Source organism: Leptosomus discolor, chromosome 1 (genome assembly GCF_034619465.1).
Source record: "Leptosomus discolor isolate bLepDis1 chromosome 1, bLepDis1.hap2, whole genome shotgun sequence".
NCBI lineage: Eukaryota > Metazoa > Chordata > Aves > Leptosomiformes > Leptosomidae > Leptosomus > Leptosomus discolor.
The window spans coordinates 187,386,398-187,400,993 of record NC_141391.1 but is presented as its reverse complement, the minus strand read 5'-3'; the positions used below and the strand labels follow the sequence as shown (position 1 = coordinate 187,400,993).

The window sequence follows — 14,596 nt, the reverse complement described above, 5'->3', positions numbered from 1 at the left end:
GGCCTAGACAGGTGCACTCTAAGCTGGGTTAAAAACTGGCTGGATGGCCGAGCACAGAGAGTGGTGGTGAATGGAGTTAAATCCAGCTGGTGGCCGGTCACAAGCAGTGATCCTCAGGGCTCAGTGTTGAGGCCAGTTCTGTTTAACATCTTTATCAATGATCTTTATGAGGGGATCGAGTGCTCCCTCAGTGAGTTTGCAGATGACACTAAATCTGCTCAAGGGTAGGAAGGCTCTGCAGAGGGATCTGGACAGGCTGGATCGATGGGCCAAGGTCAATTGTATGAGGTTTAACAAGGCCAAGTGCCGGGTCCTGCACAACACAACACCATGCAGTGCTACAGGCTTAGGGATGAGTGGCTGGAAAGCTGCCTGGCAGAAAAGAACGTGGGGCTGCTGGCTGACAGCCGGCTGGACATGAGCCAGCAGTGTGCCCAGGTGGCCAAGGAGGCCAACAGCATCATGGCCTGTATCAGAAACAGTGTGGCCAGCAGGAGTAGGGAGGTGATCATGCCCCTGTACTCGGCACTGGTGAGGCTGCACCTCGAATACTGTGTTCAGTTTTGGGCCCCTCACTACAAGAAAGATATTGAGGTGCTGGAGCATGTCCAGATAAGGGCAACAGAGCTGGTGGAGGGTTTGAAGAACAGATCTGATGAGGAACAGCTGAGGGAACTGGGGTTGTTTAGCCTGGAAGAGGCTTCGGGGAGATCTTATCGCACTCTACAACTACCTGAAAGGAGATTGTAGCGAGGTGGGTGTTGGTCTCTTCTCCCAAGTATCAAGTGATAGGACTCAAGTTGTGCCAGGTGAGGTTTAGATTGGGTATTAGGATTTCTTTACTGAAAGAGTGGTCAAGCATTGGAACAGGCTGCCCAGGGAAGTGATGGAGTCACTACCCTTGGAGGTGTTTAAAAAAAGGTGTTGATGTCGGACTTCTGGACATGGTTTAGTGGGCGTGGTGGTATTGGGTGGATGGTTAGACTTGATTATCTTAGAGATTTTTCCCAACCTAATGATTCTATGACTCTAAGAAGCCTTTGGTTAGACTTTCGTTACCTCCAACGTTCATTATGGAGCTGGATGACAGAATGGGTTAGTTAAATTATTTGCTGTGAAGTACTGGTGGCAAGTTTATGCTTTGGTCTGCTGTGTTGGCAAGAAAAGGGAGCAAGAAGGATTAGGTATAGCCTACTTAGTTTCACTTAAAGTCTATTCTTCCTTTTATTCCTGAAAAAGTGAAGTACAAAGTAATGGAAATTTTGCAGAGGTCTTACAAAGATGCTCAGAATTTCTCTTCTTAATGAGACGACCCTCACAAATTCCCCAAGTGGCAATAGCAGGAGTATCACATAAGCCCAAGAAAAAGACACAGCTTCTATCCTTTGGTTTCAGCCAGGTAAATTGAAGACAACCTGGGGTACCTCTGCAAGAGGTTAGGGCAGGTAGAGTTTGGGAGCTGTACTGCAGATCATGAGGCTCTACCTGGGACCATGAGAGCATAGAGGAGCCTGGTGTTGGCACACATACTACTGAAGAGGTGGGTTTTGGGATGGCAGTTGGTGTTTTGATGTGGTAGCATAAATTACATCAGGCTTTATTTCTGATTCTCTAACAGTATGGTTTCCTTTCAATTCAAATGTATACTGATCAGCTAATACAGTATTAAATAAATTATTTCTGACTGCCTTACTGTAAATAATACTGCTCCCATTTGAACTGTTTTCCTTAAGCCAAACTGGAGTTGACTGAAAGAATTGAGTAGCTGGATCATCTTGCTTTGCCTTTGTCTGCTCGTGATACCCTTCAGCCAAGAATAGCTAACATTCGCAGGCTCTTGAGGATACTTTTATCCTGGCCATGTGTTTGGGAACTAGACAATACAGCCATGTCTGCATGCCATGTCTGCCTCACATAATAAACTCTGCCAGTTCCAACTTGGGTCTCCACATCATGCTGCCAGCCTTACCCCAACAACGCAGACACAGGAGCAGTTTATTTGACCCAATAACTAGTTACCATTGTCAGAACTATGTGATCAAAGTGAAATTGTCAGGACATTAATTTGGTACTGTCTTTAAAATTTGTCAGCATCTTTTCACTGAAAGATTAAAGAGATTATGACTCAACACCTCTGGCTTCAGTATTCACCATTTATGAGTACCTGAACTGGGGCTGGCTAAGAAAATACAGCAACAGTTCTGTAGAATTACAGAATTATGAGAATATACTGTAAACAATTCAAAACACATGTTGGGATTTTCCTTTCATTCTACTAGGTTGGGTTTCTTTTCTGTAAAAATCTATACAGAATTGACAGATTACATTGTCTTTGATTCTTATTTGTACTGCAAAACATAAACCAATAATTTTAAAGAACCTAATCCTTTTACTGAACTGTGCCTTTCCCAAGTGGTAACAAAACACTGGAAATTAAAAAAAAAAACAAAACATCAAACAACCAAAAACCCAGATAACCAGAAACTATACTGCAGTGCCAGTATCAACAACACAGTCATTCACTTCAAGAGTGTGAACTTGTACGCTATGTATTTTTCTGCTCAGAAATTACTTGTGTGAGAAAAACATAATCTGGCCATTGATGAGGAAGGCTTTCATCTGATAATTGGATTTTTTCATTTGCACATGCTTCCACAGTGCCTCCAGGGACTCATACGTTCGAGTTTCTGATTCTCCCATATGGATTAAACACCCTGGCCAGACTACAGTGATGTCTCACTGCCATCCCTCTTAATGAGAGACTGTAATGCCTGCTGTAAATCTAAGTAACAGTGAATTGGAAAAGATATACTCTGAAGAATCAAAATACAGAGGAAAACAAGGGCACGAGATGTTCAAACTACAACTCCCAAAAAAACTGATGGGCAAATTTGCAAAGAGAAAAATTTAATTATATTTATTAATAACTTTTTCTTTAAGAAATAAGAAAAGTCCTGTAAAGGACACTTAGTTAGAAAAAAAAAAGTTATCAAAATGAATTTCCATCATCTGAACATGAGTTTTGACAGAAAACTGTGGACCAGAACCAAACTCCCATTCAGTGTGTTTGTCAGGGGTCTGTGCTGCCCGTGGGGCAGGCAGGGCAGGCCATGTGGGATGACTTACGTCTGGAAAATGCATCCCAATTCACTTTCCTAGGAAAAAAAAAAAAAAGCAGGAATACCTGTGTTCAAATACTTCCTGACGGACTGAAACTAAAAGTGTCCATAGCCTGTAGCATGACACCACGGTACAGTAACCATTATATTTCTTCTTAACAGACTGATCTCAGGGGAAAGAAAATTTAAAAAATCAGAAAGAAAGCACTTGAGAGATGAAATTATCATTGTTTTGAACATTACAGACAGTGAGCATTCATTATTGAACTTAAGAAGTTCCGGCATTTCATTCACTACATGATCAAAATATCTGAAATATGCACATTTAATATTGCACTCAGATTTTTATAGAATATTGAGCTACTGTTATTTGAGAAATCAAGCTCTACCAAATTATTTATAGAGCCAGTAACAAATATATGAGCAGGGAAGAAATGTAAGTAGTAGAAGTTATACTTTTGAAATATCAGAGGCCAGATCAGGTGGTGTAAAATAGCACAGCTCCACTGCAGTATCTGAGCAGTACTGTGACTTATGTCAGTTCTGGATCTGGATGACTATTTGCATGTCATTTAATTCCTTCAAGCATTTCTATTTCCTTTCAATACTGCATATTTTACTCTGTAAGTAACTGCAATCAAAGGAAGCAGAAAACAAAAAAAAAATCCACCATTAACCACTGGATTAAGTCATAAGGGAGAAACTAACTGAGAGCTAATTTCACTGAAAATCTTAGAAAGTCAGTTAGCTGAATACAACAAATATCCTATCAATAGCATGGATCGTATCTTGAATGTTCATATCTGAGATAAGGATACTGCCATTTGAGTTACAGAATTGCTCTAAAAGGGAACATGCTGTGGTGTAGAATTAACAACTATTAACTAAAGGGGGGGCGGCAAGAAAAAAGTATCAGTTGCAATTATAAAAAGAGACTTCATACAGACTCTTCCCCTTCCTGTCTGTCTCTGGCACCATCTTCATCCACCTCCTCCCTCTTCCTACTTGCCAGAGACCTAATCTTCTTGCCAGCAGGACTGGGACACTAGCTTTTCCCATCATAAAGAACAGCAATATTTGGTTCATACCCCTATCTGGTCTAGCTATACAGGGAACAGAAATCATGGAATATTCAGTCATATCAGCACCCATTATCCTGAAGTGTCACTATTCATTGTACAGCAGAACTTCTCACAATCCAATCAGTATTTAGTTTAAATCAACATTTCTTTGAGTACAACTTAAAGATTATTAAAAAACCACCACTATTATAGCTTTTCCACTGAAATTTGAGATTGCTAGCACTCATAAAAATGAAATGTGAATAGCACTGATGAAACAGTATAATGTAGGCAGATGATAGGCAAGTATTGCCAAGAATCTCTATGAATGCAGCTCTATTCTCACCTGAAAGAGCCTTGCTGGTATTTTTTCCACTCTCCTCTGATTAGATTGCAGACACTGAAGGGAGAATCAATAGCTACCTGCATAAAACACCCACAAACTAGCAAGCAAATTGCATTATGAGATAAAGATATGCAGATTTATTTTTACCATGAAGATGAAATAATTGAATTTGAGCCTGAAGGGGTTCTGAGCACACTCTGTCAATAAATTGCATGGCAGAACAAATAGGTCTGAATACCAAATGAAAGTGTACATTCCTAGCACCCATTTTTATTTAAAGTGTGTATGTACGTTTGTATGTGGGGGTGGTTTCACTTAGCTGCTGGCACATCAGGGAGTGCATGGAAGATCAGATCCCATGGTGTCAAGTCACAAACCTGGACTGCTACTATGCTGCAGTTCAGTCAGTTCAGTGTCATAAGGACATTGAATGCTTTTTTTAAAAAATTATATTAAGCTGCTTGGCATTTTATAAATGTATATAAGGAGTTAATTTAAAACAGGTATTAATAACAACTGGCAAAGGATTTTTCTAACTTCCTGCTGCCTTCTCAAGATTTGCCAATCTGTCCCCAATCACACCAGAATCATGAACAATTCATGGTTCAATTTGAAAACATACTCAAGTCTAATTATGTCAGATTCCTTTCCAATTATGTCTCAATTTGTTGGACCAGTTAGTTACAAAATTTTACTACTTAGAAATCCAGAATGTCAGAATATACTTTAGGACACAAAATGTCTGAGATACTTTTATGTATCTTTATCAGTCTTCACAAGAATTCATTCTGATAACACAGTGGTGATGGAAGCACTGAGTCAGACTTGCACAACACAGAAACTTCCTGTATATGCTACAGAACTGCAGAGAAATGTATTTATACAATAAAGATAATTTTCCAGCTTCCTTATCCACAAAACAAGGGATGGTGGTAAAATATCGATACATCTTGTGAACACAGCAAATGTAACAAAATGACAAAAAGCATTCAACATTTATGCAGAAGTACTGTTTTCCTCAGGGTCTCTGTCTACGAGATGAATGCTCCCTGTGATCACTGATTCCTCTTGAGCCGAAGTGTTCTCCAGCTGCTTATTTGAGCAATATGGAATGTGGCCACAAAAATACATGTAAATCCATGGGTTGGTGCAACTATTTAAATTGCCAAGCAGCATAATAATGGTGAATGCCGAACCTAGAATGAAATAGTTCAAAGGAATAACAGAGTAAAAGAAGAACTCGTACAAAGAAGTAACATCTTCACAGTCTGCTGCTTTCTAGGGTACATGTTCACCTAATAAAGTTAATCCAATAGTAGGAAATTGCTATTTATTCAATGCAATTTGTAATTGTTGAAGGTATGAAGCACATTTCATTGTGTGCATTTCAGGGTTAAATAGTTCCATAGATGTAGCTGCATCAAATTTAAAAGCAATTACTAACCTGCTATACAGCTAAAGATAAATACAGATATTGATATAAATGCATGTAGAGTAAGACTCAGTTTCACACTAACAGGAGAATTCTTAAAGATCAGAGGATTTTTTTTTTCATCAGGCAGAGCTATTATCTTTTTCTTTCCTTTGGTTTATATCTTTGAGTTTAGATTAGGTGAACTTAATTAAAGTTCATATAAAGCCTGCCTTTCACAAAGAGGCAATAGTATAAGTTTGACAAGATTAATCTTGTTTACGGCATGATGTTCTTTGATACATCTCTCAGGTTTGTTTTTTGCTCTATAAACAGCTGTTTCACAACTTTTAATTGTTTCATAGTATACTACAGAGATTTCATCAATATGATTTCAATATTCAAAAAAAAAATCAGATGTCTTATAGCATCAGTGTTCTATCCAGTAACTAAGAAATATTTATTACTTTGAATAGTTACTTACTCGTTTTCCCCTCAAGAACCCAAAATACTGCTGCTATCATATCTAAAACCTCTAAAAGTCTGAACCCTTTCTGCAACAGATATTTTTCACTGTTCTGTTCATTAATCTTTAAATCATTAATCACTCAAAACACACACACAAAATACACACTTATATGACGTTCTGATCACAGAACACATGAAGTTCTGTATACCTAATTAAATACAGTAGATAATCAAACCAGGAATTTCTTTTTAAACATACTCAAATGATCGCACGTATCTTTTGTATAAAAGCAAAGTGCAAATATAAAGCAATATAGCAATGTGCTAGCCTGCTATGAAGTTATGAAAGAGGATGTAGAGTACCTTACCTTCGGTCATGACACTGGGGAACCACACAGACCACAGCTGTGCAATGAAGAAAGGTGACCAACAGAGAACATACGCAACAACTGTCACCACTGTCATTTTTACAGTCTTGATCATAGCCTTTGAAATACAATTCACACTGCTTGCTCGGGATGGCAGGACTTGCTTCTGATTTGTTACTTCATATTCATTCTGGTTTTTCACATATATGTTTCTTTTGATTATTTTGCAAATCTTAACCTGGCACGTAATAAGGACGGCTGAGGGAATGAAGAATATAACTACAAAAATCCAAGTCACATATGCCCTTGGGCCCCATGGCTGAATAAATTCACCCCAACATTCAAAGATACCTGGAGATATTTCAGCCTTAGAAAAGATAAATACCTGTGGTAGGCTAAGAATCAGTGATATAGACCAGCTGGTGCAAATGGGGATGTTCCAGAGAGCTCTCTTCTTTTGGAAAGTGACCATAGGGTAGCAAACTGCTTGATATCTGTCCACCGTCATGACCACTATCATATAAGTAGAGGCAAACATGCCCAGTAATTGTAGATACTTGATAATTCTGCACAAGAAATCTGGCCCTATGAAAACATCTGTAATATCCCATATGAGTTGAGGCAGCACTTGAAAGAAGGCTACCACTAAATCAGCAATGCTGAGGTGAAGCATGAACACATACATCCTAGACAGCTTCTTTCTTCTTCGCCACAGCACCAGTATGAGAATTAAATTGCCCACAGACGCTGTCAGAAATATGACCCCCAGTACAGCAATCTCTAGATGAGCTAATTGCTCATCTCTTTCTGGTCTTCCAACAGGATCTGACTGATTTATCAAACTCAGGAATCTGTGAGAAGGACTCTCAGTCTGATGTGTTTTATCCTGCATAGAAAATGAAAAATTCTTCATAGTGCACAGAAGCTACTTACAGTAGCTGCCACTTGCGACTCAGGTTGACAGCTGTGAAGTACTGGGCAGCAAACAAACCAGCCTGGGTTCAGGTTTCAGTATATCTTCAAGAAAATCTCCTTCTGCTTGTGTAAACTAAAGCAGTGGGACCTGGATCTTGATAAAATTCTGTCTCTTGCTGGCGTGCAAAAAGGCTTTATATAGGCTCCCAGCAGACAGAGTCTTATGTAACTGCAGAGCCCTCGGGTAGGCTGCAGGGACCGCAGCCAATGGCAGACTGAGCCACACAATTGGGAGAAATATATAAATAAATGGCAAACTTCAGAGGCTCGACGTAATTCAATTACTCACTTCAGTCAAAACCCGAACTTGTAAATAGCTGTGGCCAAAATCATACTTACATGATCTTCCTCAGGAGAGTTCTTGCAAATATTTTTTACGCAAACCAGAAGAGCATACTTCGGCTGAAGTGGGAGGAATGTTTATATGTAGACGGAAAGTTGGGCCCCTGAGCTCAGGCGCATCGTAACTGCAATTCTCTAGGCTCCTGGGGCATGACCACATCCTAAATGCAGCAGACACAAAGAATTGCATTTTTCCATAGCTTTTTTTTTTTCCCTCTCTTTTTTGGAGTCACCTGATTCTAAAAAAAAATAAAAAATATTCAAGCTGCCCTCAAAATAAACTTTTTATTTCAAGACAGGGTCAAGACTTAGAGGTTTTTTCTCAGCAAAATGAAAAATAACACATGTGAAATAAATTACTTTTAATGGGGCTGTGAGTCTACTGAGAATTTAATAGAAAAATAAGTGAAAATTCAGTGGGAAATCTAACTGAGGAAATGGCCTCTACAATGAAACAATTTCCAAGGGTCTCTATTCTACTATAGAGCTAAAGGTTGGGAGGTCATTTTTCAGTACCTAATCTTTTTTATTTTTGTGGAGTAAGTTGCATCTTGACCACAAGAATTTCTTTGTTCTTTGACCTTCCAGTATGACTTTTGCATATTGTTAGGGGCAGATAAGAATAGCAATTTTGATTTAATTTCATTTGTTCTCTCTCAGTCTGCCCTCTCAATCGCAAAAAAGAGATTTAATAAAATGAATACATTTAATATGAAAGACAACACATATTTGTATGCAATCTTGCTTGAAGCTAGAGCACTCATATCCTTTTGGGTGCAGTCAGGAGACTGGTAATTTGAAGCCTTTCTGAAGAGGAAACCAATAAAGTTAAAAGTACGTCCATGCTGTATGTATAGTACATAATACTGCACCTACACTGATTAATCACTGTGATCATGACCTTGTTACAAAATCAGCTCAGGAATCTCACAGACTAGCATCTCTTTGGCACTAATGTTTTCGTGGATCAACAGAGAGGTGAAGGGCAAAATTCATAAACAGGATGCCGAGGCAGACTACAATGGTTTATAAAAACAGCATGATCTCTTTTCTCTCCTTCTTTCCCCCTTCCATCCCACCACGGAACTGATGTTAATACCTCAAGAGAGGGTAAGACTATTAGAACAGATAAGGACAAGCTGAACGGTCTCAGGAAACTTTGCAGCAGCTATAAGTATCCATAATCCACATTTGGCTGAACACTGCTGCAGCTGCCTCAGTCTACAACGGCGTTTCTCTGAGACCATGTTGCAAAGAGTAAGAATCACAACTTAATCTCATATACCTGATTTTTTTTTTTTTCCTGGAAAAACGGAAGCCTATTTGTAGCAAACTTGGATAGCTGAGATTGTTTCCTTTTAGTTCCCCCTCAAGTTTGGAATCTACCTCGATTAGTGGGAAACAGCATGGCAAGACTGTAAGGGAACAAATGGGTTTGCCTTTACCTTCACCCTCCCTTCACCCAGCAACTTGCAGAAGCGTAAATAAATTGGTCACAGACCACGAACCCCTGGCAATTCTGCTGATGGCAAACACTGCACTGTAGAGCAGGCTGGCTGATCTCCGGTTCTGCCTTTGGATAGGGACAAAATTTCAGGTGTGTGCTCCAAAATCATTTACCTTGACCATCCTCACTCCATGAGTTAACTAAAAGCCAGGTGAGATCTTTAGTTTTCTAGCAGGATACAGAGTAAACAGGTACATCTGTGCAGAGCTAGCACTAAGTGGGTTGAGACAGGAACATGTTGAACAGAAAACTAAGCCCAGGGTCAGGCATGGAACATAAAAACAAATTTCCATTTCATGATCTGAAAGATGATCAAAGAATTATATCTAAAAATACCAGAATATGCAACAGAAGTAAATTCTAGGATAATATTGGAAGATTAACCAGAATATAGTACCAGAAGCACATATTTGTAAGATTTTCACAATGTATACTGTATGTGTAGACATGTATTTCAGGCAAATGTGTGCTATCACCTACACCTAGAATAGTCCAACAAGATCCCTGGGAACATGCAACTCTTCCTAGGCCTACACACATATACAGCACACTGTCTGGGCAGCAGACATGCTATAATAGGTGTCAGACCCAGCTTGTAGACATAGGTTAAAGGGCAAGCACACTGTGCAACAAGTACTCTTTGACATGTTTTTAAAAAGGGAGGTGGCCCTCCTTGTACAAATTGTCCCAGTGATGTAAGACTCTATCCTGCATATAATTAGTTCAATACATATTAATGATTTCATAAACTTAACAATTGTGCCCTTTCTATCCTTTTCACGCACATTAGCAGACATTCAGGATAATGTTATATTGAAATTGAATCCACTCTGGGAATATAACTATCTGAGAAAAGAAAAAGAGGATAATAAATGAAAATGTTTAAGTAATCTCAGCTGTTCTTTTACTCCAATAGTGTCCTTCTCCTGTTGCCTCGCTTTGCTTCCTTCCAAACCGTATCTGTTCAAGTTAAATTCTTTTCCTAAATTATTTACTTTCAGTACAGTGGGAAAGCACATTTTAATTAACTTCTGCTGAATTTCTCAGCAGGGGCTCTCATCTAGTATTTGTTGCTTAGCTAGTAGGGAGGGATTCAGTTCAGATTAAGACTTAAATTTAGGTATTTGCTTAGAAGTACAGAATCACACAGCTGCTCAAGGCAGCGACAACACTGCATTCAGACCAGTTTACTTAGGGTTTGTCCAGTCAGATCTTGGAAACCTCGAAGAGCTTAGACCCCAACACCTCCCTGCGCAACTGGCTGCAAAAAATTATTTTCTTTGTGAAAAAGATTTCCCTGTGTGCCACCAGCCCCTCGCCTGATTCTGACCACCTTCTCTCATTCTTCTACCACGACCTCAGCAAGAGCTTGGCTCAGACCTCTTGCCAGCCTCCCCACAGGTACCGGGGGGCCCTGTTAGGCTCCCTGAAGCCATCTCTCCTCCAGGCTGAACAAGCTGTATTGGAAGCATGGCAGAAAATGTTATGTTCGAGGAGTCAGTGATCTTGAACGGGACATGTCTGCTCTGCTGAGCCTTGTACTTAAAGCCTGTGCTGGTGCTGGTGAATGTTATGACAGAGATGACGTTCCTGCCTGTCAGGAGAAGACACACGATTGTTTGCCACACAAAATAAAAGGCTCCACAGTGTGCGAGGGAGGAGGAACCTCTCCACAGATGGGGGAAGATCCATCTAACATCTGTCCAATGTTGCACAAAAGCGGGGTTCCCAGCATCGGAAGGGACCTAAGATTTCACCACTATGCGTATTTCTGATTTTACTGTATCTCATGAGAACAGCTATTTTACCACACCCCTTATTGTTGCACCCCCCTGGTGCAGAGCACAAGCCCAGCTCAGTCAGCTTCCTCCACCAGGTTACATCTTCCAGCCCTCCAGACATCTTCACAGCCCTATGCTGAGCTCATTTCAAGCTCATCAACACCATTCCTGTGCAGGGGCTCCACAACTGGAGGCAGTATTCCAGATGTGGTAAACCACTTCCCTCAACCTATGGACTGCGTGTAAGCTCTGTGTGTCAACTCCCACCACATCCAAAGGGAATCAAGGCTTCAGTTCAGTGCCTAAATTGAGTTGCCCTAGAGTATACGGAGATGGCCCAACACTCATTTAGCATCGGCTTTACCCTATTGTTGTCTTAGGATTGTGGAACAATTTAACTTTCTAAAATCTTTCTATGTAGTTTCCTCAGTGTATTAACTTTTAAATATTATCTTGGAAGATGAGATATTGCCTACTTTGTTGTTACTGTCGTAATTTGCAAAATTACGTTATCCAAATAATAATTCCTTCATCCTTCCTTTGGCATTTGATAATTTAAATTTCTGGTACTGTCAAGTAATCCATCTGAATTTAACGAGGCTATACAAGATGTAGATTAGGCTTGACATCAGGAAAAATTAAGCTTGACATTAGGAAAAATTGTTTTACTGAAAGGGTTGTCAGGCATTGGAATAGGCTGCTCAGGGAGGTGGTTGAGTCACCATCCCTGGAGGTGTTTAAAGGTCATTTAGATGTGGTGCTTGGCGATATGGTTTAGGGGCTTACTTGGTAGAGTAGGGTCGATGGTTGGACTTGATGATCTCAAAGGTCTTTTCTAACCTGAATGATTCTATGGTTCTAAATTAGGTAAGTATTTTTTCTGTACCTGTAGCTGGGTGATCATTTCAAGTCACTTTGTTGTTCAATAAGGTATTTTCAAAGCTAGGATTTAGGCAAATCTCAGCCACATTTTCTCCTGTGGCAACAATACTGACTATACTAGCCAGAGTTCCTTAATCACAGAATCCCTGAATCATAGAAATATTGGTTGGAAGTGACATCTTGAGGTCTTCCTCCAGAGCATAACTGCCTACTGATCACTAGATCAGGTCAGACATAGCTTCGTCCAGCCGGGTCTTGAAATCAAATTCAAGGATGGAAATTCTACCTCTCTAGGCAGCCTGCTCCAGTGCTCTTGGTGAAGAATTACTTCTTAATGCTACTTCAGAACCTCCCACAGTGGCCGTTGTCCCCTGTTAGATCACCTGCCACCACTGAGAAGAATTTGGTTCCATCAACTCTGTAGCTGCCCTTAAAGTACTTATATGCTGATATTAGATTACTCCTTAACCAAATCCTTACCAGATTAAACAATCTTTGTCTTCCAAAAAACTGCATGAATTGAAGTGCATTGCAGATGCTTCTTACCAAGCCATGCAAGGAATAAATGCTGAAGAAGAAATACATGCATTTTAGTATTAACACCCCCCCCCCCTCCAGCTTCTAAAAACCAGCAACTGTTTCATCTCATGACGACATTACTTATTAAACACAACTGGTGAAGATAACAGGTTTGCACTCTTTTACTTTGGAATGCACAAACAAGTTCTAAAAAGTTCCTATTTAAGAAAAGATCAAGTGGAAAATACTGCTGCCTGCTTTTGATTTAAGAAACCCAGGTCTGCCTCTTTTCTCTGTGAGATTATGTAGATCTGAAGAGCTAGTAGATTATTACTACTGCATTCGTCAAGTCATGCAAACCAATTAATCAAGAAAAGCAAATTTTCGCATGATTGGCTATGGCTCTAGAGGATTTTAGAGAAATCAAAAATTATTTCCTTAGTGTTGATGTGATTCTATTTCTTTTCAAACATTAAAATGTAAAAACCAACTATCATAGACCTTATAGGGTGGAAAGGACTAGAGTGTGCAGTAAAAGATTCAGTTATCAAGAAGACGGCAGAAACATTTACTTCTTAATATATTTTTATATAAAATAATTATTTAGTAATATATTCTAAGGCAGATAAAGAGTTAACATAGTATTACATTGAAATTGCCCTAGTGATAGATAATGCATTCAAGGAGATGTATTAATTAATGTAAATACATACCAGTAACGTGAAATGTAACGAGAATTCCTTTTGGAAGTACTGTAATGGCTAGCAAAAGGATTCTTTCATACAGATTAGCTGAAGTTACACATGAGTACTGTTCAAGGATTTAGCCTGTAGCACAGATGCATTTACTGCAAGGTAGATTCATATTTTTCAGTATTAAAATATTGCTTATTCCCAGAAGGTGGTGGATATACTACTTCACTGTAAGTCATCTTGACTGGACTAAAATTATGTACACCTTTTTGCTGTTGTACTGGTACAACCTCGTACAGTCCTGGTTTCCTAAAAAAAAAAAATATCTCACCACTAATTCCATAGTTCTATTAACATATAAGGTTCTTTGGACCAGGCTTAATGATTCACTCCAACCCTATATAGCTGGAAGGTAACTAGAGAGGGTTTATGGAACTAAAGCAGCCTCAAACGCAACAGCTAAAGCCAATGTGCCAATAAAAGATAGAAAAAAATATATTGCAGGCAGTACTGCAGACAGCATATATATAACCCTGCAAAGTAGGCAGCTACTATGGCTGTTGTCACAAGACAAGAAGACACAAAGTGATGAATAGTGTCAACAACTCCATTCCTCTGAAAGAGTTAAGCTTTGACTTTGACAAACACACTTTTGGGCAGGAAGGTGAACCTTTAGGGAAGTCAAAAGACTATCAGAAAATGTCGTGACAACTCAAAATCTCATCCATTTCCAGTCCAGACACACTACAAACTCCTTTTACCTTTTCAAATTAACATTATAATGAACACAGGACAACATTCTGTCCTGCCAACCCTGTTTACACTGAAAGTGGAATTTAAACCCTTCAAAGTGGATCTAGCTCTTAGTTGTGCACATGTCTATGTTTTGTGTACGTGTGTATGTGTGTGAAAATGCTGTTCTGCTGCACACACTCAATCTGGATGCTTTTCATTTTCCATTAAATTAGGTTCACTTCCCAGATGAGTAAATTAACGGTGTATTTAAGGAAAGGGGAAGTTACTTGAGTAAGATTAAAATCTACATAACAACAAATCCAGATTTATAGCCTTAAAACGTAGGACTGCAACGCATCAAACTACTATAATTACTGTTAGGCAATATTT

The 14,596-nt window shown here is 39.3% G+C and overlaps 1 protein-coding gene across 1 annotated transcript; it reads right to left on the bottom strand.

Annotated features, from left to right (window-relative positions):
• Positions 1 to 5,522: 5,522 nt before the first annotated feature.
• Positions 5,523 to 7,686, bottom strand: LOC104345886 (arg8-vasotocin receptor). Its single transcript, XM_009950481.2, has 2 exons — positions 6,774 to 7,686; positions 5,523 to 5,722 (listed from the first exon to the last, which is right to left on the bottom strand). The coding sequence occupies exons 1-2, from the start codon at positions 7,684 to 7,686 to the stop codon at positions 5,523 to 5,525; spliced, it is 1,113 nt and encodes a 370-aa protein (XP_009948783.2).
• Between the last annotated feature and the right edge of the window lie 6,910 nt (positions 7,687 to 14,596).